Source organism: Schistocerca piceifrons, chromosome X (assembly GCF_021461385.2).
Source record: "Schistocerca piceifrons isolate TAMUIC-IGC-003096 chromosome X, iqSchPice1.1, whole genome shotgun sequence".
NCBI lineage: Eukaryota > Metazoa > Arthropoda > Insecta > Orthoptera > Acrididae > Schistocerca > Schistocerca piceifrons.
In genome coordinates, this window is record NC_060149.1 from 153085103 (window position 1) to 153112249 (window position 27147).

Below are 27147 nucleotides of genomic sequence, written 5' to 3' on the forward strand. Positions count from 1 at the left end.
CCTTCCCCATTCTTCCCTAATCCGATGGGATTGATGACCTCACTGTTTGGTTTCCTCCCCCAAATCAACCCAACCCATGTATTGTGGAAGTCTTATAAACTCATCAGAACACCAAAATGTATAAGCTTTCAGGACAAATTAAGCTTCTTGTAAACAAGATAAGGACTCATAAAAGTAGTACATAGAAAGTAAGTGTGGAAATTCTTTTGAAGGTAAGTAATCAGTGTGTCACAGGTAGCTTCAAACTGCAGAAATACCTAAAACATTTTTCTGGTCGTAACTTGCATATTGTGTCGAAACAGGTTTATTAGTGGATGCCTATAATTTACAAGAACGGAATTCTTTAAGAAAGGTAGAAAAAATCTGTATTTTAAAACTCGCCTATGTGAGGAAATGTGATCAAATTTGTTTCTGTCCTGCAACCTCTAAATGCCACTGTATGGTCCTAGTGTTTATTTAAGTTATGACTAAGATATAACATAATGAGTTCTTGTAGCAGAGTGTAATAACTCTGTAGCCTCACAGTTCAAATATCTGTTGTCCTGTAAAGCCAACAGACATTGATGTTATCACACTCTATGAGGCAGATGGAGTGCATGTGGAATTTATGAAGTTCAAACTATAAAGATTCCAAGTTAAAACAGAGCTGTATCCAGAAAATTACTGGACTGTTTAATACCAGCTGCAGTGGAGTAGAAAAGACGCAGATTCCTGCTAACCCACTACAGACGAACTGTATCAGTTAATGAGTGCGGTGGAACTAAATTTATATAGAAAGGTTGCCTAGTGACCTTCGATAAGGCACGAAACGGACTACAGTTGCATATTCTGCTGTCCCATCATATACTTACTAAAGTCCATTTGTTAGTATCGATTACGATATAGAGGATTTAGTTGGATGTATTAATTTATTACAGGTATTCAATACACAATAAAACATACATTAGTGTTATTTCAGCAAATGGGTTGCTTTTGCGTGATACTTTAACCAGTGCTTCACAAACTGCAGGAATTATTTGAGATATAGATGGCTTTGAAATATACAACAAATATGCAAAGCTTTGCAGGAATCTCTTCTTGCCAAAAAAACCAAGACTAACAGCAAGTTCCTGCTTCTCAGGAACTGCTTTTCTGAAATTTGAGACTTTCTTTGAAACAAATGCCTCTATCAAAATCGTTAGAATTTTAAAATTGGGTGGTAACATCCTTGTGAAATTACGAGAAGTAGTACCTTATTCCAAATCCAGTTTCCCGCTAGGTCTGCTGTAGTGTATCTAACACGACGACCAGTCTTTGTCTGCTTTAGTTGTCGAGTATTAATAACGCAGCATCACACATTAGTAATTCATTTTCTTCTCTGAACACATCGTAATACACAATGCGAATGCACAACGTGAGATGTTTCCTGCCAGCTCCAGTGTTGCAAATATAAAATGAAATGTCGTGTGGCTAAGGCCCCCCTGTCGGGTAGAACGTTCGCCTGGTGCAGGTGTTCCGATTTCACGCCACTTCGGCGACCTGCGCGTCGATGGGGATGAAATGATGATGATTAGGACACCACAACACCCAGTCCCTAATCGGAGAAAATCTCCAACCCAACCGGGAATCGAACCTGGGACCTTAGGATTGACATTCCGTCACGCTGACCACTCAGCTACCGGTGCCGGACACTGTTGCAGATGATTCGAATACACAAATAGAAATGTGAGTCGTTAGTGTAGGCGGGGACATGAAAGCAAACATAGTTGCGGACTTTGTCGGAAATAATGTTGCCAACAAAAACATGTTTTCAGACCAAGTGTAAACGGAGCTCGGATAGTGCCAGTATGGGGACTGATGACCTCAGATGGTAAGTCCCATAGTGCTTAGAGCCATTTGAACCATTTGAGTTCCAGTATGTCCTTGCCTTCCTCTGGCCTTTGAAGCTAGTATCGTACTAAATTAGTTACATAACGAATGTCTTTCTAGAAGTAGGTACATAGTTGCAGTGGGGCATCTGAAGTTTCCTCGTATAAAATTTCACTTTTGTTTTTTTTTCGGAACTAAACTGTTTTTAGATCAGGTTGTACTCATGACAAATATAGACATACTGTTGAAACTGTAGTAACTTTCAAGCACGCACAATATATTGAGATAGGCCTACATGTTATGCGTACGGATAGGTTTGTTATAATAAGTGTGGAAAATTTGTGTTTCTTCCATCATCACCCTAGTCTTACTGTCTTTCGTTTGCACGGTTGCTTGCCAAACTTCACACGTGGTCTCGTACGGAAAATCAGGCAAATTTCGGAAAAACTGTTGTATAAATTAATATGTGGTAGACCAGTTTATTTGGATAGACGAAGGCACATTAACTGCAACCAGTGAAACAAAATTTCAGCAAGCAGCACAAATGTCTTTTAATTGCAAACATCGTAATGCCTTACCAGCACTTATGGCACTCCTGTCTGTCATCAATACTTAGTTGCCTATCATCTCTGTCCCACCTGCGATTTCCGGGAAACAGAGACAGAGTCTGCAATAGTTGTATATCGTCTGTGTTGTGATGATAGGATGTTGAATCAAAACATGTAGGAAAAACGTCTGTTTTGTTGTGGTCATCAAATGACACAGTAATTTATACACACAGATTACTTTTCAAGAAGTGAAGATGCGGTGAACGTTATTTGGTCCGTATATTCAATTTCGTGGAAGGCTATAATCCAGCGTAAAATGTTTGCTGGGGAAGCTGCTGACCTGAGCAACGCCGGTTTATTGAAGCAACTGAAAAAGTTTGGTTTCAATTCTTTTAAGAGTAAGCTGCAACAAGATGCAACGCTAAAGATCCTCGAAAGTAAGTATATTAAAAAAATCTTTAGCTAATTGTGTTTGATCGCTCAAGCGACTGCATTTTGTAATGTTGTTTTCAAATTGCGTCGGAAACAACTTTAGCAACGTTAAACATATTGTCCGTAACAAGAAACTCAGTTCTCGTATTCGGCAAGCCTTGACTCGTAGACAGTATTCGCATAAATTTTGTAGGCAAAAAAAACAAGAACTGTCAGTTTAAGGTGCCCGAATGGAAAAGATTATTAAATAAGAAAGTTAGGTTATTCAAATACGCAGCAATGGCAGGCACCCTATTTGAGTTCTTTCTTCAGACTGAGTAGTATTTAAAACTTGCATTAGTAGTGAAAACAAGGTATTTTTGTATATTGTTTGTCCCCGTTTTTCTTAGTTTGTACATTACTGAGACGCATTGAATGCACAGCGCTACCTTACAGTTCTTCGTAATGCAGTGCAGGCACACTTGCTTGATTCACATTTTATTTGATCCTATTGTATCAGCATCGTCACCTACTCCGAAGGTGCCTCTTTACACATTGCGTGGTTGCATATTACATACATTTCTGTAGCAAAGCAATGGAAAATAAAACGTAAGAACGAAATTCAGTAGATAATTATGTGCGTGTGTTAGAATCTGAAAAAGATTGCTTTTGTTTTACTATTTCCAACACCATAAAGTTTCCCGATATGTTTACGACGTCAGTAACATAAGTAATGGAGAAGTCCGTGATAAATTTTATAATCAATGTTTTAGTTATTTATAGTGCTAAGAGCTGAAATTGACACCCAAATGCAGTGCTGGTGGTGATGAAACAAGCCGACCTAAAATTTCCAATTTTCCTACGTCAACCATTTCTAGAAACACAAGAATTGCTTCAAGGAATATGAAGGAGCATCCACAGTGTAACTATCTATTTATTTTCATTTCCAAAATTGATATAATCTGATTGTTTTCAGATTATATCAATTTTGGAAATGAAAATAAATTAGTTCCTCAGAATCTTTGTATTTAGGTTTTTTGTTGCTAAACAGTTTAATTTACCATTTGTATGCTTCTGTATTTCTTTTCAGTAGCTTCCTTAATGGGCAAGACGTACTTACAAGTGTCCCTGTAGATGTATTTCTGATATGAGTCTAAATAATATGCAGTCAGCCTAATATTGATTTTAATTGTTCAAATTGTTGCTTCTGAACATTCAGCATTGATAGTGTGTACTATATATCAGCGTACACTGATTTATTGGTAGGGTGTTGGTGGAAAGGAAGGGAACTTCAATCGTAACTAGCTGAACATAAGTGAAAGATTTTTTATACTGCAAGAAATTGAGTATAATGATAGTTTCCAGTAATACAGAGGGGGAGGTGTTGAGAAGAAAATAAAAAGGACATTAGTGTCTTCCAGGATAATTTGTAAGACATCTAACAGTTGCACTAGGTGGCTGCATGTATTGTCAACTACTTATGTGACTAAAGTAATGTTTCCTGTGCCATTTTATTAACTAGCGATCATCCACCATATATGCTAAAGACATTCTTAGGCCTATTAGTGTTCCTCAGTAATGTAAATGATATTCCATCTAATATACAACAAGCAGAATTAGGTCTTTTTGAGGATGACACTAGTATTGTAATCAATTCAAGCATGTGTACAGAAACAGAAGAAATGGTAAACAAAGTTCTTAAAAGTAACACTGACTGGTTTTCTGTGAATGGTCTCACCTTCAGTTTTAAAAAGACCCAACATATTCAATTCTGCACATCTAGAGAACTACACCAATGATAAGTGTAACGCATGATCTGGAAATAATAACTATGGTGGAAACTTCAAAATTCTTAGGTATTGGTATTCATGAGAATTTAAATTGAAAAAAGCACATTTTGAAACTCCTAATACAACTTAGTTCAGCCACATTTGCACTTAGAATCATTGCAAATCTTGGAGAGAGTCATGTCAGTAAGTTGACATATTTTACATGTTTTCAGTTAGTAATGTAATATGAAATAATGTTCTAGGGTACCAACTCATGTTTAAGAAAGGAAGTCTTCATTGTGCAAAACTTTGCCACAAGAATAATATGTGGTGTACACCCACTGTTATCTTGTAGACACATGTTTAAGGAATTAGGCATTCTGACTATTGCTTCATAGTATATTTATTCACTCATGAAGTTTGTTTTGAATTGCCCACTACATGAACAGTGATACACATAACTACAATACCAGATATACAAAGACATTTGTTACTCTGCATTAAAGTTGCCTTTAGCACAAGAAGGGCTGCACAATGCTGCAACAAAGATTTTTGATCACTTACCCATTGATGTAAAATGTCTGCCAGACAGCAGAGTATATTTGAAAATAGACTGAGCATGTTTCCCCTCGACAACTCATTCTGTTCTGTAAAAGAATTTATATTACTGTAATGTGTGAAAGGTGGTGGGTAGGAATTACTAAATCACATCTATATTTTTCCTTTTTGTTATATATATTAAAAACTTGATGTCCATAATAAAACCAAATGTACAAATTAATTTGCAGTGTGAAAGTAAAATGACTCATTCCATATCATTGCAATCTATAGTGCAAAATGATTCATGGAATGACTGACTGACACATTGATTGTACTTGCAGACATTATGAATATCTGCTATAAACATATGTTACTTTGGAAGAGATTTTGAAATATCAAAAGTGAAGATTGCACTACGTTACTTGTAGGCAAATGTTATCACAAGATATTTCAAGTGTTATTAGACAAGGTAACTGTAGTATATTGACAGAATAGTTAACACAGGTAACACTAAAACTGCCTCATGTTAAAGTAGAATGTCATTCGATAGAGCAAACATATAGCCTCTCACACACAAGATTTACAGACACCAGTGAGGCATGAAGTACAAGGAAGGAAGAGTTAGATAACTGAATAATTAGCAAATCAGTTTGTAAAAACAAAATTGTAAGTCGTCATTGGCGGAGAGACTCCGAGTGGTAGGTTTAGCTTCCTGATGCAAAGATTTTTCTTTGTGCACAGTGGAACCTTACCTTTAAAATTTTAGTGTTGGGTCTGAAGTACAAATCTTTACAGAAGGTAACTGTGATAAGTTCTTATAGAGCTCTGGGTCTTTTTTATTATGAGAGGGATAAAAGCTGCTGACTTACGTCTCATGAAAGAGATATTTAAAATGCCTGTCAAGAAAGATGCTGTGATATTGTTGACTAAGAGGCCAAGGGGTAGGATTGTTTCTCATAAAGATAAGTGTAAGTACTTAGTAGAAGGCAAAAAGAAAATGCTGACAAAAATACTATAGGCCTAATCAATGCAGGCAGGGAGGTTACCTTCTAAGTCTCAGATGTTATTGAATTTAGCATATGTTACAATTCAGGACTAAGCAAGAAGCTGTTATTATTTTGTTTTGTCCAAAAAAAAAATCCTGCTTCGAGATAAAAGCCACTGAGGCTGACACTGAGTACCATTTTGCTCGTGATCTTGGGAAGAATTTTAAAATGCTGTATCTCAGTAACAGTTCTAAATATTTTATTAGCTTTTCTCTTATTGGAAAGATAATTACTTCATGAGTACAATGATATCCTCAGTTTGGACATACATGTCAAACTTCTTTTGCTGAAGCCATCTGATGGTTGTTTTTTATTTTTTTATGGAAAATTTTTTTTAAGTGTCATTTTTTATTTTACTGTTGATTAGTACATACAGTACTACAGTACCTGAAAAGTTGAACTTCCACTTTTAAGATGAATAATTTTCATAAACAGTGTTCATGTTTTAATGTCTTTGGCTAATTTCTTGTTCATTACTATAGTTTCTTTGTTGCAGTTGTTTCTTGGCAATTTCTTTGTTGCAGTTGTTCAGTGCCATTTTCTGTACTGAAGTTGTTCATAGCTAATTTCTTTATTTAAGAGCCTTGTACGAAATCTGTGACCATCAAGGGAATACTGTGTCTAAGTTTTGATGAGGATTCTGCTGATTGATAGAGTTGTAGGGTGTTTGGTGGAAAGAACTGTTTGACTGGGGCCACAGAAGAGTGAATTGTGCTAACTATTTGCATATCCATGAAAGAGTGATACTCAAAACTAGTAGAAAAACAGGCTGTCTTCAGGTTGGGAATAGTTGTGCTCATTTCAAGACTCTGTTTCAATGTCAAGATATTTCCAGTGATGGCCTTCCATCTTCTAATGGTTTTGGCAGAATATCAGTGATGACAGTAACTGAACAAGGTGATGTCTCTCGTGGTGCAGATGATGCAAATTTTGCATGTATACAAGAAGAATTACATTTTGTGAATCGGTCCAGTACAGAGGTAGTTGTTTGTCCTGCTAAGAAGCCATTGTCAGTGAAGTCATGCTCTATGCATCAAGAAACCGCAGAGAAATTACTGAAGCTGTGAGGCAGTTCACCAAAGCAAAACTGACCACACTCTAAGTAGAAATTCCATCTTCAGAAGAAAATGAATGAAAGGAAGCTTGCCCAACTCGCCAGGAATTTCTCATTAATGTCAATTCAGCTGTTGAAATGTGAGCATCCTACAATGAAAATGTGGACATGTTAACTATTACACCAGATTCATTTTCAAAGAAAATGGTTTTCCATCACCATCAAAATACATGGTGAGCAAATCAAGACATGTGAGTTCTTTAAAAGGAGTGTCTGGAAGAAAAGATGGCTTTTATGGTCATCCTGTGCAAGAAGCACATGTTCAAATAGCACAGTCGTAGGTAAATGGGTTTGTTCTCACCAGAGTGCCAACAAGAAAGACTCTATAACAATAACAGCTGAAGGACAAAAAGTAGTGAAAGTGAAAAAGTAAACAACTCACAGTATGAAAGAAACTTTTATCAAATACAGGAAGGAAAACACAATATTACACATAGGAAGATCAAAATTTTATGCACAACAATCTAAGTGAATGGTTCCACACCCGCGTAGAGATATCTGCTCATATGTGTATTTTGCAACTTTTTAACTTTGTGTGGCAACCTCTAAGAACTTATGTGAACACGTGATGTATGACACACTGGTTGGACATGTGAAGTCGTTAATACTCTTTTATGTAAAGCAGGAGACTTGTTTGTTTCGTGAATGTGGTGGCTGCCCTGGAAAGGGAGGACTCTCTTTACTGTCACTTGATCTAGAAAACGTAGCAGATGACTTGTCATAAGTTACATATGCAACATGGGAGGAAAATAAACTAATCAAGAAAACTGTTGCCATTGACAGTTTTGTTGATGGACTTCAGAAATGGACAGTGAAAGCAGTAACACAACAACACAGTGCAGAAGTGAAAGGACATGTACAGGCTGAAGAACCATGTTTAGTACTTGACTGTGATTTTGGTGAGAACTGGTCTGTGATTTTCCTACAAGAAGTACAAGGGTATGATTGATGACCAAATTTCAATTTTTACAGGAGTGACATCTTTTTGGAATAAGATCACAAGTGTTGCAGTTATGAGTGATGACACAGGGCATGACACAGCACACGAATTACTGGCAATGCACAAAATTCTTCACTTGCAGTCACAAACAGAAAAGATCATCATCATCTCCAATGGTGCTTCTAGTCACTTCAAAAATCGTTACTAACTGTTTGAACTGACTAAGTTACTTGCACCAGTGGAGTGGGTATGCAGTGCTATTGGTCACAGGAAGGGGCCGTTTGATAATGATGGAGGGCTGTTGAAGCACCATGCAGCAAAATGTTATCTTTCCAGCAACTCCGAATGCTGATGATTTTATGAGAGCAATGAAATTGTACATATCTATAGCCCTCATTGTTTGTCAGAATGAGAAATTGAATTCTGCCAGCAGAAAAGAGAAGAATGGTCCAGCCAAACTACCCCTGTAAAAGGAATTCAGGAAACTTATTTCTGGACTCAAAGTGATTGATAAACTTCACATTGCATGCACTTTAAAGAGCAAGAAAGAAGAAATGTCTTCGTCTGGCCTACACCTCAGAAACAGCAGGAGAATATTCAGATTCACAACCAGAGAAGAAGAATGTTTGTGCCATGTTTGTACGATTGAGATTGGTGGATTGCGAAGATTATAGACATCAATTATGAGTTAAATGAAGTCGTCGTTAACTTCATGCTATCACATGGACTAGCTGCTGGATATAAGTTTCCAGTTGCAAGGCAGAAACACCACCATGAGTTCACATTTCCAGTTTACAGTGTTTTGAAGAGTGTGTGTGCTCCAGTTTGCATTGGTTCAACATGAAGGCATCACTAAATTTCAAGGGAAGATAATGATGCCATGGAACACATTTTTAGTTCATTGAATAGCTGATTTTAGTTTGAAGCAGAGTGCAGAGAAGTTGCGTGCTTTGGAGCCTGTAAGTTTTGCAACTTTCGCGCGTATTTTATAATCACGTAATATGTTTGAAAAATGTGTCTCTTACCCAGCTATCAGAAGATATAAAATTCTTTGCAGATAAGACTAGGTTTTTGTTTCATGAGTCCGATATGTGATAATTTGGTAATGGAAACTCTTTTAATGTGTGGCAAAATTTTCAGTTGTTTATATAACCTGTTCAACTTAGAAGTGGAAATCTACTTTTCAGGGAATGTAGTACTATATGCTACTAATCAACAGAAAAAAAATATTAGCATTGGCATTCTTGAAATAAAAATGTTATTTCTTGGGGAAAAGAAAACAGCAGAAGGCTACAGCAAAAGAACTTTGATATGTATGTCCACATCAAGGATGTCATTGTAATCATAAAGTAATTATTTTTCAAATAAAGAAAAAGCTAACAAAATATCTAGAACTGTTCCAGGGATATGGCAGTTTAAAATTTTTCCCAATAATGACATCTATGAAATGATGATCAAGGCGTCATCTTTATCCGCCTGAATCTGGGGCCAGGAATTTTTTTGAACAAAACAAAAAAAAAAAAAAAATGCAGGTTTCATACTTAGTCCTGAAGTGTAACATCTGTTACACTCAGTAACATCAGAGACTATAAAGGTAAGAATTTTTCTTAGCACGCTTGATTGATATGGACTATACCAATACTATAGGCACTAAAGTTGTGTCATAACAGTAATTATTCACCTGAATAAGTGTAACCATCATAAAACTACTCCCAAGTTTAACAGTTGTTACATAGGTTGCATGTAACTCATTTATATAAATATGTTTTTAACATAGGCGCTTTATGATTCAGATATACTTCATACACTTGCTTTGAACATATTGTCAGTGTTAATATAATAAATTTCTTTGAGACAGAAGAGCTTCTGTCCACAAATCAGCACTGGTTTAGAAGGCATGGCTTGTACAAAACTCTGCTTGATATCGTGTGAACTATGGATGAAGGGCAACAGGTGGATTCCATATTCCTAGATTACCAGAATGCATTAGACATGGTGTCTCACTGCAGACTGTTAACAAAGGTACGAGTGTACATAATAGGTTCACAGGTATGCAAGTGGCTCAAAGACTTCTTAAGTAATAGAACCCAGTATGTTTTCCTTAGAACCCTGTATGTTGTCCTTGATGGTGAGTGCTCATCAGAGACAAGGGTAACATCAAGAGTACCCCAAGGAAGTGTGATGGGACCACTCTTATTCTGCATGTACAAAACGATACGATGGACAGGGTGAGCAGAGATCTGCGGCAGTTTGCTGATAATGTTGTAGTATACGATAAGGTGTCGTTGTTGACTAAGCTGTACAGCTTCATGTTTATTCTCTACTGGTTTCAATCATAATAATCATCTTCACAGGAGAAAAACAGTGTACATCAATGGATAAAACACATATTTCACCATATATAAAGACAGCTCAATGTAGAACATTTATAATTGTCATAATAGTGTGTCTTAACACATCTAATATAAACATGCTGTGTCTTGGCGCAATTGCAGTATTGCACACTTGGTGATAACTCCACATTTAATAATAATTTTTATCAGGTGTGGAGTTATCACCAAGTATGCACTACTGTAATTGTGCCAAGGCACAGTGTGTTTATGTGGACTGTGTTAAGATGGGCTATTATGACAATTATATATTTTCTACATTTGGTTGGCTCATACATGACAAAAATGATTGACTGTGTTTTTCTCTTGTGAAGATGATTGCAATAATCAAAACCAGTAGAGAATAAACATGCAATCGTACAGCTGATGGCACAAATATGCCTTTTTCAAACAGTCACATCAATTAAATATGGAAGCATAACATTACAAAGGGATTTGAAGTGAAACAAGCATGTAAGGGCAGTAGTATGGAAGGTGAATGGTTGACTTTCGTTTACCGGAAGAATTTTAAGAAAGTGTGGTTTCTAAAGAACACCCCGTATAGAACACTAGTGCAACCCCCCGCTCCGCCCCCCCCCAACCGCGCGCCCCCCCCCCCCCCCCCACACACACACACATACACATCTACATGGTATCAACACCATGTAGAGGCATGAGGCATTTGTGTGGTGTATTTTTTACTCTCCAGAATGATATTTTCACTCTGCAGCAGAGTGTGTGCTGATATATGAAACTTCCTGGCAGATTAAAACTGTGTGCCAGACCGAGACTTGAACTCGGAACCTTTGCCTTTCGTGGGCAAGTGCTCTACCAACTGAGCTACCCAAGCATGACTCATGTTACCCTTGTTTTCATATTTTTTACTCTGTCTCGTCAAAGAATAGCTCCGAAAGCTAGCAGGTTTTCTTTCTTTTGCATGTGTCTTTTGATGACTCAGTGGTTCTACTTTTCAACGAGTGATCTCCTTTAATCTAGAAGTATTTACATTCAGCAAGAACTCTTATATTTCATTTGTTGTTGCCATGAAGTATAGTGTTTGGTGTGCGATGTCTGGTGTCCTCATCATAATGCAATTATTTCATCAAACTGTTGCCCTCAACTAGTATGTCCTGAAACGGTTTAATCTATATGTGGATCAACTCACAGAAGAGAAATGACTGTATGGATATTTTCAGCAAGATGGAGCGACAGCACACACTGTTTCGACAACCTTTTCATGAGTGCTTGAGGTGTTCGGTGAGGAGCGGATAATCAGCAGAGGCAGTGCAATTTCCTGGCCACCTAGATCATCTTTTGTTTTGGGATTTTTACCTGTGGGTCAAACTGCAGTGTAAGGTGTGATCAAATAATCCTCACATACTGGAAGAGCTACAGCAGAACACTGAAAACACTATTCCTGCTAAGCCTCAGGAAAAGAAGGTGCTATGCATATGTAATAGTTTGCTAAAATGAGAAGATTGCTGTATCAGTGTCAGGAATGACCATTCCAAGCATCTTCTGTGATGTTCATTAATGAGAGTCAGTCCTGTGGCAGCCTTACTGTAAATATTTTCTGGGCCACTTTTAATTTGCCCACACTCTAATAATGTGGTGGGTTTTGGCTTCCAGTTTATCTTGACTATGATACTGCATTCACTATGTTGTTCATAGCAGCTTACCCTCACTCCTGTTTTGTTACTCATTAGTAGGTCTACTCCTGCTTACCCATTGTTTATTTTTTATTTGTAACCTCATAATCACCTGACCAGAAGTCCTGTTCATCTTGCCAATGCACTTCCATAATTTCCACTGTATCTAACTTCAACCAATCCATTTCCCTTTTCAAATATCTAACCTCCCTATCCAATTAAAGGAACTAACATTCCACACTCCACTCTGTAGAATGATGGTTTTATTTTTCCTGGTTATGGCATCCTCCTGAATAATTCCCCATCCAGAGATCCAAATGGGGTACTATTATTCTCGAATATTTTACACAAGAGGATGCCATAATCATTGAGTCATATAGTGAGCTTCAGGCTCTCGGTAAAGACCATAGCTGTAGTTGCCCTTGCTTTTAGCCATTCACAGTACCAGCATAGCAAGGACATGTTGGCTAATGTTGCAAGGTCGGATCAGTCTGTCATCCAGACTTCTTTCTGTACATCTACTGAAAAGGCTGCTGCCCAACTTCAGGGACCATAGGTTAGTCTGCTCTTGCCACTGATAAAGCTCCATTGTGCTTGGATGTACAGTACTGTTGTCTTTATCATTGAGGCATGCAAGCCAAGCCATCCCACCTCTGTAAGGTCTGTTGTTCATCGGTTGGGGGGAGGAGCTCTTGAAGAGAGAGCTAAACTATCTTGGGAAATTACTTACAAAATCATTTTTCCTGCACTCCATATGTAACTGGAATGCCATGTACTTCTCAGTAGTTTGTAAAGTATGTAGATGTAGAGATGTGTCGAAAGTTTACCAAAATGAACAGACCCACAAAATTACAGACCAGTATCCTGAACATCAGTTTGCTGTGAACATATTCTCAGTTTGAATGTAATAAATTTCCTTGAAAGGTAAACAGCTTCTGTCCACAAATTAGCACCGTTTTAGAAACACTGCACATTCAAAACACAATATCCTGCGGACTATTGATGAAGGGCAACAGGGAGGTACCATATTCCTAAATTTCCATAAAGCATTCAACACAGTGCCACGATGCTGACTGTTAACAAAGGTACAAGAAGATAGAATAGATTCCATATACGAGTGGGTCAAAGACCGCTTAAGTAACAGAACCCAGTGTGTTGTCCTCGATGGTGAGTGCTCATCGGAGACAGGGTATTATTTAGAGTGCCTCAGGAGAGTGTGATAGTACTGCTCTTGTTTTCCGTATAGATAAATGATGTGCCAGGCATGGTAAGCAGTAGTCTGTGACAATTGTGTGTGATGATGCTGTGGTGTAATGGAAGGTGTCATTGTTGAGTGGCTCTAGGAGAATACAAGATGACTTCGACAAAATTTCTAGATGGTGTGACGGATGGCAGCTAGCTCTAAATGTGGAAAAATGTAAGTTACTGCAGATGAATTGGAAAAACAAGAATGTTCGAATGAAGCTTTAGTAGTGTGCTGCTTGACACAGTCACATTGAGTAAATATCTAGGCGTAACATTACAAAGCAATAGGAAATGCAGTGAGAACATTATGATTGTAGTAGGCAAGCTGAAAGGTCAACATTGGATTATTATGAGTATTTTAGGAGAGAGTGGTTCATCTGTAAAGGAGACTGCATAAAGGACACTAGTGAGACCTATGGCTGAGTACTGTTGTAATGTTAGGGATCCGCACCAGGTAAAATAAAAGGAAGACATTGATGCAATTGAGGTGGGCTGCCAGATGTATTACTAGTAGGTTTGAAAAGCACGCAAGTGTTACGGAGATGCTTCACAAACACAAATGTGAATCGCTGGGGGAAGGCGACTTTCTTATCCAGGAGCGCTATTGACAAAATTTAGAGAACCGACATTTGAAGCTGACTGCAGAAAAATTTTACTGCCATCAAAATAAATTTCACATAAGGACCGTGAAGCTCAGGTATGTGAAACTATGGTTCATACGGAGGCATATAGATGAGTCATTTTCCCTTGCTCTATTTGTAAGTGGAACAGGGAAAGAAATGACTAGTAGTGGTACAGGATATGCTCCAGCATGCACCATGTGGTGGCTTACGGAGTATGTATGTATGTATGTGTAGGTGTAGGTACAGGTATAGCTGTAGAAAATGTGGAACCACCAAGTGAGCTGGCTTCATGAGAGGGAACATCAAATATATCTCTGAAAACTTGGTTATGCTTTCTGCAATATTGTTGTTCATGGCTATGCTGCGAATTTTATAGCCTGTCACTTTGTAAAATGTGTGTGTGTGTGTGTGTGTGTGCGTGCGTATGTGCGTATGTGTGTGTGTGTGCGCCCGTGTGCCGGATGATGATGATGATGATGATGATGATGATGATGATGATGATGATGATGATGATGATGATGAGAGGAGAGGAGGAGAGAGTGAAACGTGGTGCCAGCCACATAGCCTATGCCTCGCGAATAGCACCTAGGGGGCCGCCAAGCTTAACGTCCCCCATCCGGTGTACGGATCACCATCAACAGTGTCACATGCTCTCACGTCATGAGACACTGCAGAGAGGTTTGGCATTGAAACCGGAACATTGGCACAAAATCTTTTGATAGGAACTTCACACCACCAAATACTGACAGTGAAAATTTTTTCCATCAACGAGATTCAAACTGGTTTACCCCTGGGTCGAGCAGGAGGAGGTCACTGCCACTGTTCGAAATATCTCATTACCTTTGAGCTCAGAGTACATTCTAAGGTTATACGTAAATGGTTGTCAAGGATACTATATGGCCGGCCGCGGTGGCCATGCGGTTCTAGGCGCTGCAGTCCGGAACCGCGGGACTGCTACGGTCGCAGGTTCGAACCCTGCCTCGGGCATGGATGCGTGTGATGTCCTTAGGTTGGTTAGGTTTAAGTAGTTCTAAGTTCTAGGGGACTGATGACCTAAGATGTTAAGTCCCATAGTGCTCAGAGCCATTTGAACCATTTGGTACTATATGATAGTTCCGTAAATAACTTCTGCTACCCTTCTCGTATGACTTGTGCTTTCTTCCAGCTACTGGGCACGTTTGTTAGTTCAAGGGATCTAGTGTAGATTGTGGTTAAGAGGGACAATGCAGCTGCAATTTTGGTACAGAATCCGATGAGGATTTTATCGAGCCCTGGAGCGTTGTTTGATTTTAGGGAACTCCGTTGTTTCCAAAACAGCCCCCCCCCCCCCCCCACACACACACACAATGGATTTTCCTTTGTAAAGGAACATTTGAAGATGGTGTTCGGCATTTCTCTCTTTGCTTTACTACTCACAATTTCAGTTCCTATCTCGCCCATGAGTGTCTGGCCACTAACTTTGTTACCACCAACAACCTTTACACATGACCAGAATTTATTTGGCCTTTGTGAGAAACCTTCCGATAATATTCTGCTGTGGTAGTCACTGAAGGCTTCACACATTGCCCTCTCGACAACTAAACGCTTTTCATTTAGCATCCCTCAAGCTATAGTCGTAGGCTTCGTTTTACACTTATTTTCCAGTAGTGTCTCTTTCTGTACAAGTTTCTTTACAATTACCGTACACCATACAGGGTCTGTCCCATCATGAATTGTGCTACTAGATACGTATTTTTCTAGTGCATAGTCAACTATCCTTTTAAACCTGAATAACAGCTCCTCTAAATGTTTCTCTACAGAGCTAAACATTTCGTACTTCTTATTAATCTCATCTTTCGTCATTAAGGCCCAACATGATTAAGACTTTGAGGACGGACTGGATACTGTATGTGTTCAGTTGATGTGCTGGTATAAATGACAAACTATGCATTTACACGTTAAGCACGACATCAGTCCCGCGGGACTGACAGTGGGCTCTCCGTTTGTGTGCTGTCAGTCCGCAGTGTATTTTTTGTTTTGGACAAGTCAGTCCGTGGAGACTGATAGTGCACTTATCGTTTGGACGGCATAACTACGTGGGAAACGCAGAATCAACGTTAAAAAAAACAAATGTAATTTTAATTAAGCTTATTAAAACAGTAATTACAAAAAGGGGTTTAGATTTGTACACATTAGAAAAGGTAATTACCTGTTCATCCACTTTTCTAGCTGCTTTGCTCCAGAATGTTTTTGTGTTTTTTTTTTCTAACATTCAGAGCACTTTATGCACCTTTCGCTCATTTGTTTCCAACTGGTGTTTGCTTCTTCTTGTCACTGACTGAAGTTCCTTCATGAGAATGCCATGTATCTGCCAACTGTTGTCGAAATGTTGTGACTTCCTTTTTCTATGCCCTCATATCTTGGAACACACACAACGCATTCACAACTGCGGTGCTCAAAAACATCTAATGCTAACTTTAGAGACCATTGTATTTATTGTCTTTCTCAATAAACTGCTTTACGCACTCTTCTGATCAGAAAGGTCAACAGCAGTTTTCCTGTATTATATTCAGTCATAATTTTTCGTATTCGATAAACCCCTCCTTTTTGTTGTCACATTTTCCATTTCGCTTGAATATTTGGCGGAAAGAATCAAAGCGTCTCTTTTGCCTTTACATTTCGGAGTTTGGTCGTAACTATTTCTTTGGGAATTCGTATGTGATTTAGTCGAGGAGTACCCATCAAATGCGTATTCTTTGTTATGAGTTTGCATGCCAGATCTACACTGATACTGCAACTGTCGGCACATAACGCACGGCCTTTATTCAATACTTCTTGACACATATTCATCACAACATATGTTGGTGTGGTATTTTCTTTATCAAATACTTTGTCAGTCGGAATTCGAAGAAAACTGTAGCAGTATCGATTGCCTGAGCAAAATTTAAACATTTTGATGCCATACTTGGGTAAGAGAGTTGTTTCAAATAGTGTCTGAATATAATTCGCCCACTGAATGGTATTATCGTCGATATATCGTATTTCTGCAGGATCATAATATTTTTTTAAATTTTTGTTCAGTTCATCGATAGTGAATTGAGCGGTAGAGAGACGATTTAAAGCACCAATTGTCTGCGAAACGCAGGGTTCTCGCAAGTCTTTCGAAACTATGTATACTCATTACCTTTCGTTCGACGCTGTTAACTTTTGCAGATTTTCATTAGTTCCTTTGGCGCGATGGACACTCGTAAAATGCACAATTCTTGGATGGTTGCATCGAGGATCGACTCACGTACGGTACTTTGATCGGTTACTGAATCATCGGACGAATTCTCACTTTCGGGTCATGGCAGTCGCATTTCACAGCGACTTTTATGTAGTACATATAACGCACCCTTTGAATCACTGACTTCTCCTCTCATCGCTTTCACTACTTTGGATTACAAAACTTTTTGAAAATAATCACTGTGAAACTAGTCCCCATCTACACAACTGTGGCTTTCTGTTCATATGGCTCTAAGCATTATGGGACTTAACATCTGAGGTCATCAGACTTAGAGCTACTTATACCGAACTAACCTAAGGACATAACACACAACTATGCCCGAGGCAGGATTCGAACCTGAGACCGTAGCAGCAGCGCAGTTCCGGACTGAACCGTCTAGAACCGCTCGGTCACAGCGGCCGGCTGGCTTTCTGTAACTGGTCGTCCCGTGCAGATTGTTCTTTTACCATACCACGTCTGTTTATACTCCCACTCAACAACCGTCAAGTGCTGTACGTACATTTTGTTCACTTACCCAGCTCGGCGGCTGTTGCCGGGCGAATTTTTTTGACGGTAAAGCCTGTCCTCTAGGTGGTAAGTACTGCGCGGCCGTCGGATGGGTTGCTGGCGCGCAGGCGCTCTTCTGTCTCAACACCTGTCAAGTGGTCACCGGCGCGCGGTTTGCCGCCTCAGCAGAAAGCCCAGTGAAATCAGCTCTCCGCGTTCAGCGTGTTGAAATTTGCCGTTAATTTCTGACATGTATTGCATGAATAAATCCCAGTAAGATGGATGTTACGCAGCTATTATACACTACTGGCCATTCAAATCGCTACACCACGAGGATGACGTCCTACAGACGCGAAATTTAACCGACATGAAGAAGATGCTCTGATATGCAAATGATTAGCTTTTCAGAGCATTCACACAAGGTTGGCGCCGGTAACGACACCGACAACGTGCTGATATGAGGAAAGTTTCCAACCGATTTCTCAAACAGCTGTTGACCGGCGTTGCCTGGTGAAACGTTGTTGTGATGCCTCGTGTAGGGAGGAGAAATGCTTACCATCACATTTCCGACTTTGATAATGGTCAGATTGTAGCCTATCGCGGTTGCGGTTTATCGTATCGCGACATTGCTGCTCGCGTTGGTCGAGATCCAATGACTGTTAGCAGAATATGGAATCGGTGGATTCAGGAGGGTAATACGGAACGCCGTGCTGGATCCCAACGGCCTCGTATCACTAGCAGTCGAGATGACAGGCATCTTATCCGCATGGCTGTAACGGATCGTGCAGCCACGTCTCGATCCCTGATTCAACGGATGGGGACGTTTGCAAGACAACCACCATCTGCACGAACAGTTCGACGACGTTTGCAGCAGCATGGACTATCAGCTCGAAGACCATGGCTGCGGTTACTCTTGACGCTGCATCACAGACATGAGCGCCTGCGATGGTGCACTCAACGACGAACCTGGGCGCACGAATGGCAAAACGTCATTTTTTGGGATGAATCCAGGTTCTGTTTACAGCATCATGATGGCCGCATCCGTGTTTGACGCCATCGCGGTGAACGCACATAGGAAGCGTGTATTCGTCATCGCTATTCTGGCGTATCATCCGGCGTGATGGTATGGGGTGCCATTGGTTACACGTCTCGGGCACCTGTTGTTCGCATTGACGGCGCTTTGAACTGTGGACGTTACATTTCAGATGTGTTACGACCCGTGGCTCTATCCTTCATTCGATCCCTGCGAAACCCTACATTTCAGCAGGATAATGCACGACCGCATGTTGCAGGTCCTGTACGGACCTTTCTGGATACAGAAAATGTTAGACTGCTGCCCTGGCCAGCACTTTCTCCAGATCTCTCACCAATTGAAAACGTCTGGTCAATGGTCGCCAAGCAACTGGCTCGTCACAATACGCCAGTCACTACTCTTGTTGAACTGTGGTATCGTGTTGAAGCTGCATGGGCAGCTGTACTTGTACACGCCATCCATGCTCTGTTTGACTCAATGCCCAGACGTATCAAGTCCGTTATTACGGTCAGAGGTGGTTGTTCTGGGTACTGATTTCTCAGGATCTATGCACCGAAACTGCGTGAAAATGTAATCAAATGTCAGTTTTAGTATAATATATTTGTCCAATGAATACACGTGTATCATCTGCGTTTCTTCTTGGTGTAGCAATTTTAATGGTCAGTAGTGCATTTTGTATGTCTGCCATGAAGACACTGTCGTGTAACAGAGATATTGTCCTTATAATTATTCACACATAGTGGACTGAAAATAAATAAATAAGGAAAAAATGTTTACTCTTCTTTCTGCATATGCTTGCGTAATGCATGTAGAAATTGTGTCTGAAGAAACTTTTCGAACCATATACGCACGGAAGTAAGACATATTCCTGTCCACATGTGCCAGCGATGTATTACAATGTAAAATGAAGCTGGAAGCCTAAGATATGTACGTGAAAATGACTCAAGTTTGAAATTGGCTGATTGCGCAGATAATAAAAAGAATGCAGCGTACTTGGACCATGTTTTCATTCTGAAAACACATTGAGGCTGTGGACCCTCACAAAAATAAAATTTTTAGAATCTTACTACAATGGTCCTTCTATCTTTCTTGATGTTTTTAGCCACTGAAATTTGTGTAAGTAAAATACACTGAAGAGCCAAAGAAACTGGTACACCGGCCTAATATCGTGTAGGGACCCCGCGAGCACGCAGAAGTGCCGCAACACGACGTGGCATGGACTCGACTAATGTCTGAAGTAGTGCTGAAGGGAACTGTCACCATGAAAACGGCAGGGCTGTCCATAAATCCCTAGGCGTACGAGGGGGTGGAGAGGTCTTCCGAACAGCACGTTGCAAGGCATCCCAGATACGCTCAATAATGTTCATGTGTGGTGAGTCTGGTGGCCAGCGGAAGTGTTTAAACTCAGAGGAGTGTTCCTGGACCCACTCTGTAGCAATTCTGGACGTGTGGAGTGTCTCATTGTCCTGCTGGAACTTGACAAGTCCGTCGGAATGCACAATAGACATGAATGGATGCAGGTGATCAGACAGGATGCTTACGTACGTATCACCTGCCAGAGTCATATCTAGATGTATCAGGGATCCCATATCACTCCAACTGCACACGCCCGGCACCATTACAGAGCCTCCGCCAGCTTGAACAGCCCTCTGGTGATATGCAGGGTCAATAGATTCGTGAGGTTGTCTCCATACCCGTACACATCCAAGCGCTAGATACTATTTCAAACGAGACTCATCCGGCCAGGCAACACGTTTGCAGTCATCGACAGTCCACTGTCGGTGGTGACGGGCCCAGACGAGGTGTAAAGCTTTGTGTCATGCAGTTATCAAGGGTACAAAGTGGGCCTTCGGCTCCGAAAGCCCATGTCGATGATGTTTTGTTGAATGGTTCGCACGGTGACACTTGTTGATGGCCCAGCATTGAAATCTGCAGCAATTTGCGGAATGATTGCACTTCTGTCACGTTGAACGATTATCCTCAGTCATCGTTGGTCCCGTTCTTGCAGGATCTTTCTCCGGCCACAGCGATGTCGGAGATTCCATGTTTTACCGTATTCCTGATATTCGCGGCACCCTCGTGAAAAGGCCGTACGTGAAAACTCCCCTTCATCGCTACCTCGGAGATGCTGTGTCCCATCGCTCGTGCACTAACTATATAAAACCACGTTCAAATCCACTTAAATCTTGATAACCTGCCATTTTAGCAGCAGTAACCGATCTAACAACTGCGGCAGCCGCTTATTGTCTTATATATGTGCTGCCGACCGCAGCCCTGTATTCTGCCTGCTTATATCTCTCAATATTTGAATACGCATGCGTGTACCAGTTTCTTTGGCGCTTCATTGTATTTTGAAGAAACTGTGAGCTTCAATGAGTAGATGATTTGAAAAATTCTCTTATTTCAACACACAGATCCTTGTTAACACATTAAGATGAACGAGTAGTGTGGTATAACATTGTTAGATATTAAGTTATACCTGTAGGAGATCACTGCCATGATAATTTTCTTTTTTAATTCTGAAGTTCAACAGTAGATTAAAATGGATAGTGTTGAGTAAGAAGTTGCTCATGGTTGTATTCTTGATTAATATCTTACGTATTATTATTATTTCTAATACAATCAATTATGATAACAATGATGATAATACTGTGAGGGGAGGGGGATGATGGAAGCACCAAAAGAAAATTATGTATCAAAAATAAACTCATTGGAAACTTAAAAGGGATTCTCCAAGGCACTTCGCATATTGACTCTCATATTTCATCACAGAATTTTCTCAACAGTGCATGTGGATATAAAGGAAAAGTTTTTGACATTGAGTGAGACGGGGGCAACTTTCAGAATAATTTTTTGCACACACAGAAGTGTGAAAGAAATTTATCCAAAATGTATAATAAAGGTTTCCCAACAGGTGTGTCCCATTATGATACAGGACATTAACATAGTGGCATTCAGACAGAACCCAGAGCATCAGTTGCTGACGATACCTTCTATGAATTAATAGAAGTTTGTTGTAATAAGGTTAGGCTAGATAAAAATTAATGCTTAATGAAGTAAGGAAATTACTAACTAGATTTGGATGTAGTTATGCTAGAGCCCAGTTGAACAGCATTTTCTATTTTGAACTAAATTCTTAATAATTAAAGTAGGTGAGAGACATTTCTGGAGATCTTATATACTATAGCTTTCTCACAGAAGTGCTGTACTAATACTTTTATTATTAAAATACGGTTCACTGTTACATTAACTTACACCTGAACGAACATATTTCTTTTTGCACCATGCAGTGTAGTATGATGGTGTTCTGGGATGATTGAATGCCAACCTCAGAAGTACTCAGTCTGGAAATAGGGTATCAAGTGGTGAACCATATGTTATCTGTCATTCAGATGTCTGATACTTGTGATGTTAACATCACATTGTGGTACACTCCCTCATTGATGTAATTTAGAAAAGTATCTGCACAATTAATTAAGTAGCAGAAGACAGTACCAGATCATATTTGGTTAGTTCTCAGCAGTATCTCATTTTCAGTGGCGTTACATTAGAAACACAACAGTAAAAAATTCTGTTACTAAAAAAATTCTTATAATTACGAAAGACTTCATCTACCCTATGGGTAAGTGAAGACTAAAGCCCGGCTCACACGCAGTAAGGTTCTCAGCATGTCTGCTAGATGGCGCGCATGGCTCCCGGCAAGCAGGCGGGGGTGACGGGCGTCTCGCACGCTGAATCTCTGACACTGTATGATTGCGCGGAATTGGCTTGAAACCTTGAACGGCAGGGCGCGCGAGCCGGCCGAACTGCAGTCTTTCTCAAACGACTGTAAAGAAATAATTCGGTAAAAAATTTGATTCTCGCACGTCTTCATCAGCTTTATGATGAACTGATTATCGTTTTGTTACTAATCATATTCATTGTGATATTGTGGGATTAAGTAAACTGCTGCAAGAATTTCGGAACGTTTACAGTGAAAACTAGAGGTTGCTATGAATTTGCGTTTGGTGCATATTAGCTCATATGTTGCTCCGTATCAATTGTAGCTAACATATTGAATTTTTTCTTAACTTTGAAGGATATTGCTATCTGTTACCAATCTCGAGAAAATGGATCGTATATAAAGCGCTTCGTTCCGAACTCGCGCGACAGCGAAAAATCCGGAATGAAATAGTTCAAAAATTCATCATGTCTCGTAAACGGTTTCAGATATCGGACAAAAATTTTGCAAATGTTAGTACGCAAAGAGGGGAGTATTACGTCATGTGACTAATATGCGAAACTTCCATATTCACCGCGATATTCAAGCGACTAGAGATTATTTCAATGAAATGTAATATTTAAGCGCCGTGAACAGCTGCTGCAACAAGAACTACTGTGGTTTTGGAACAACATACGCGAGGAAGTTTTAATTTATACCGATAATGGGCATTTTCATATACTATTGACATGTCTTTCCACCCTGTCCGCAATGTCAACTGAATCAGAATGTTAGTTAGTGACATGAATGTTACATGCCGCGTTTTGGCGAAAGAAGCAGATTTGAACGTGGTAACAAGGGAACTTAACGTATTACTCACAACTCGCCACTCACAACGTCCCTCTGAAGAAAATTGAAGGTGACAAGAAATCTTGCGAAAATAAATCGCAACTTCTGTTGAAATTTTAATGGCATTCCGTACCCCAGTGTGTTTTTAATAACGAATGATGTGGATTGACACTGGCCAAAGAATTTCATTTCTATATCTCAATGATCTGAGAGATATGAAGACACTGAAATTTGCAAAATCTAGTCAGCTACATCTCAAGGTCTAAACAGATTACCAAAATCTTTGTCGGACTGCAAGATTATTGTGGTGAAAAGTACACTCTGTATAGGTATAGGAAAGAAAAAATGGCATTCTATGTACTGTTAATTTTTTTCATATTTCTTACATTACTGAGATGTAGAAATAAAATCCGTTGCCTAGTTTCAATCCATATAATTAGTTATTAAAAATACACTGGGGTATAGCCGGCCGGTGTGGCCAAGCGTTTCTAGGCGCTTCAGTCTGGAACCGCGCGCCCGCTACGGTCACAGGTTCGAATCCTGACTCGGGCATGGAAGTGTGTGGTGTCCTTAGGTTAGTTAGGTGTAAGTAGTTCTAAGTTCTAGGGGACTGATGACCTCAGACGTTAAGTCCCATAGTGCTCAGAGCCATTTGAACCATTTGAACACTGGTGTATAGGATTTAGCCGAAATTTCGACAGAAGTTGCTATTTATTTTCCCTAGACTTATCACCTTTATTTTTCTTCAGGGAGGCGTTATGAGTGGCAAGTTGCAATACGTTAAGTTCCCTTGCTACCTCGTCCAAATCTGCTTCTTTCTTCAAAACGCAGCAGAGTTTGTAAATATCCAGGTCACTAACATTATAATGCATTTGAAATTGCGACAGAATCATAAAAGAGCAACTAATTGAAAGACATGTCAACAGTTTATGAAAATGCCCATTATCGGTATAAAAATAAAGTGAAACTTTCTCATATACGTTGTTCCAAATCCACAGTAATTCTCGTTTCAACAGCTACCGACGGCGCCAACCTATGGAAGTTTCGTATGTTACTCATATGACGAAAAACTCTTTTTGCGTACTAACATTTGCAAAATCTTGTTTCGATATCTGAAACCGTTTACGAGATACGAGAAATTTTGTGAAAATTTTATTCTGGTTGTTTCGCTGACGCGCGAGTTCGGAACGAAGCGATTTATATATGTACGATCCATTTTCTCTAGACTGGCAGTAGATGGCAGTGTCCTCAAAAATATAAAGAATAATTCAATATGTTAGCTACATTTGATACGCAACAACGTACGAGCTGACATGCACCAAACGCAAATTATAATAACCGCTATTTTTCGCTGTAAACTTTTCGAAATTCTTGCAGTAATTTACTTAATTCTACAATATCACAATAAACATGACCATTAACAAAATGATAGTTCACCATGAAGCTATAAGATGTGCGAGAGTCAATTGTTTTATGGAACAATTTCTTTGTAATCGTTTGAGAAAGATCGTAGGTCGGCCGACGGACGCGTGACGTTCTGTTTGGTCTCTAGGGTTAACTGGCGTTGTCTCAGTTGCCGTCCCGTAGGCTGTGACGTCAGTCGCCAAATAGGACTCTTGATTGGCCAGCGCAGGTAGCATGCAGGGAATCCGACTAGGCCTCACAAGAAAAATAGCACCGGACTTATCACGGGAAACGCACACAGCTCCCTGCAGGGCAGCTGGCCAGCAAGCGACATAGCTCTCAAGGGAGTCGTCGCATGAGCCAGCAAGCAAGATGGCAGCGAATTTTACTTCGTGTGAGACGGGCTTAACTTAATTTATTCTGTAAGACATATATAACTACCTCCGTGAACAGGGCCTGAAGTCCACATGATGCAGGATGATGTCACACCATATTCTGTCAACAGCATCATTTGGACGTGTTACGGAGTGATGGAGTGGCTGGTGGTCTGCACATTACTGTCGTACAACCGTCCAGGTATTTCCTTCATAGGTCCTCGACATGACGATCAATCTCACTGACTGTTCAGTTACAGAGGTGGGTAAGACGGACACACACACACACACACACACACACACACACACACACACACACACACACACACACACAGAGTCACTCTCTTTCTCACACACAATATCGCCCAGTAGTTTGTTTAACAAGAAAACTATTGCAAGCAGAATAAATTTGAGTGCTTCTCTTAAACTCTTCTGCAAAGTGAAAAGTACAGAACGAAGTGTACAGTTATTTGTTACGATACTTCAGCAGAACAAGGATAAATGAAATCAAATCTTGTACTGGAACTATAGGATTAAATTGATTTTCCTTCTTGCAAAAACTGATTGTCCTGAGGGACAGTAGGTGTGAAGATGGTGTAGATTGTGAGGTCTCCTGTGTCATAGCTAAACGCATTCTGAAGCGTAAATATTTTCTATGTATCTAGAATATTAATTCGATAGAAATTTAGGAGTGTAAAAGTATTAACAGAGTTCTACATGTTAGGAATTTACATAATGGAAGCAAGTGCAATTTTGATATTATAATAAAAGCCACAGATTTCCAAATAATACTACAAGACACGCTGCAGAATGAAATATATATGCAGTGGCATTTCTCAACAAGATAATGTGCCATGTCACAACCTCCAACTCACCAGATCTGAACCTGATCGAACACATCTGGGATGTGATTGAACGTGGCGTCAGAGCTCATCGCCCCTCTCCTCAGAATTTGCGGGAATTAGGTAACTTGTGTGTATAGATGTGGCGCCAACTCCCTCCAGTGACTTACCAAGGGCTCATTCCTTCCATGACACGACGCGTCGCTGTTCCTTCCATGACACGACGCGTCGCTGCTGTTATCCATGCCAAAGGTCGACATGCAGGCAATTAGGTAGAGGGTCATAATGTTCTGGCTGATCAGTGTATATGGCCACAATTCTCATTAGTGATGTACTGTTGACACCAGTTCCCTATGAGAAGTGGTGAGAACTGCACGCTGGGCTCCTACTGAATGCTGAATGATGGTAGAATAGCAGTTGGTATTGCTTCATGCGTAGCCATTTTCAGTCGCCCGGCTTTCAATTTGTCTGTGACAGAGCCAGTTTCACAGAATTTTGCGAGAAGTTTCACCGCTGTACTGTGGGTAATGGCTTGTATGTCCGCATGAGGTTCGTTGGAATTATCTGCGATAACACAAGTGCTCTTCTCTCCTGATAAGAGGATGTTAATGCATTCAGCTTGTGTTAACACCATCAGCATTCTCAATATCTGTAAAGAAGAAACATTACTGATAACTTCACAATGAAAACAGTTATGCTAAGACTAAAGATACTAATGTAATACTGTATCTGTTTAATTTATCATGATCCACTTCCGTTTAAAAATTAAAAGTTGCATCCAGAATCCCAGCTTCCAAAATACCCACCATGTTGATAAGTTTCACAGGTTTTTCACCTTTCCTGTGTCATGCTACTTGGCTTCAAATTTCGACTTATCTAACAGTCTTTGTTTTAGAGAGGTGGTTCCACATCTAACACCCTGTAGATCCTCCTCTCAATTGTTGTGCAAGCATTAAATTGCCAAACCCAGCAAGCTAGCACAGTATTCTTCTCACTGGACTCACGCTTGAGGGAAATGGGTCTGAAATCTCTGTCCAGATATACTGATAACATGCTTCCCATAATTCCCCTAAATTGGTCAGAGTGAATGGC

General features: G+C 39.9%; 1 protein-coding gene across 1 annotated transcript in view; it reads left to right on the forward strand.

Moving 5' to 3' along the window:
* Positions 1-2507: 2507 nt before the first annotated feature.
* Positions 2508-27147, forward strand: part of LOC124721225 (ATP-dependent DNA helicase Q5-like) — a 309692-nt gene continuing 285052 nt past the window's right edge. The window contains exon 1 of the mRNA XM_047246081.1: positions 2508-2833. Coding sequence (XP_047102037.1) covers positions 2713-2833 — 121 coding nt within the window. The 5' untranslated portion in view covers positions 2508-2712. The remainder of the gene's footprint in view (positions 2834-27147) is intronic.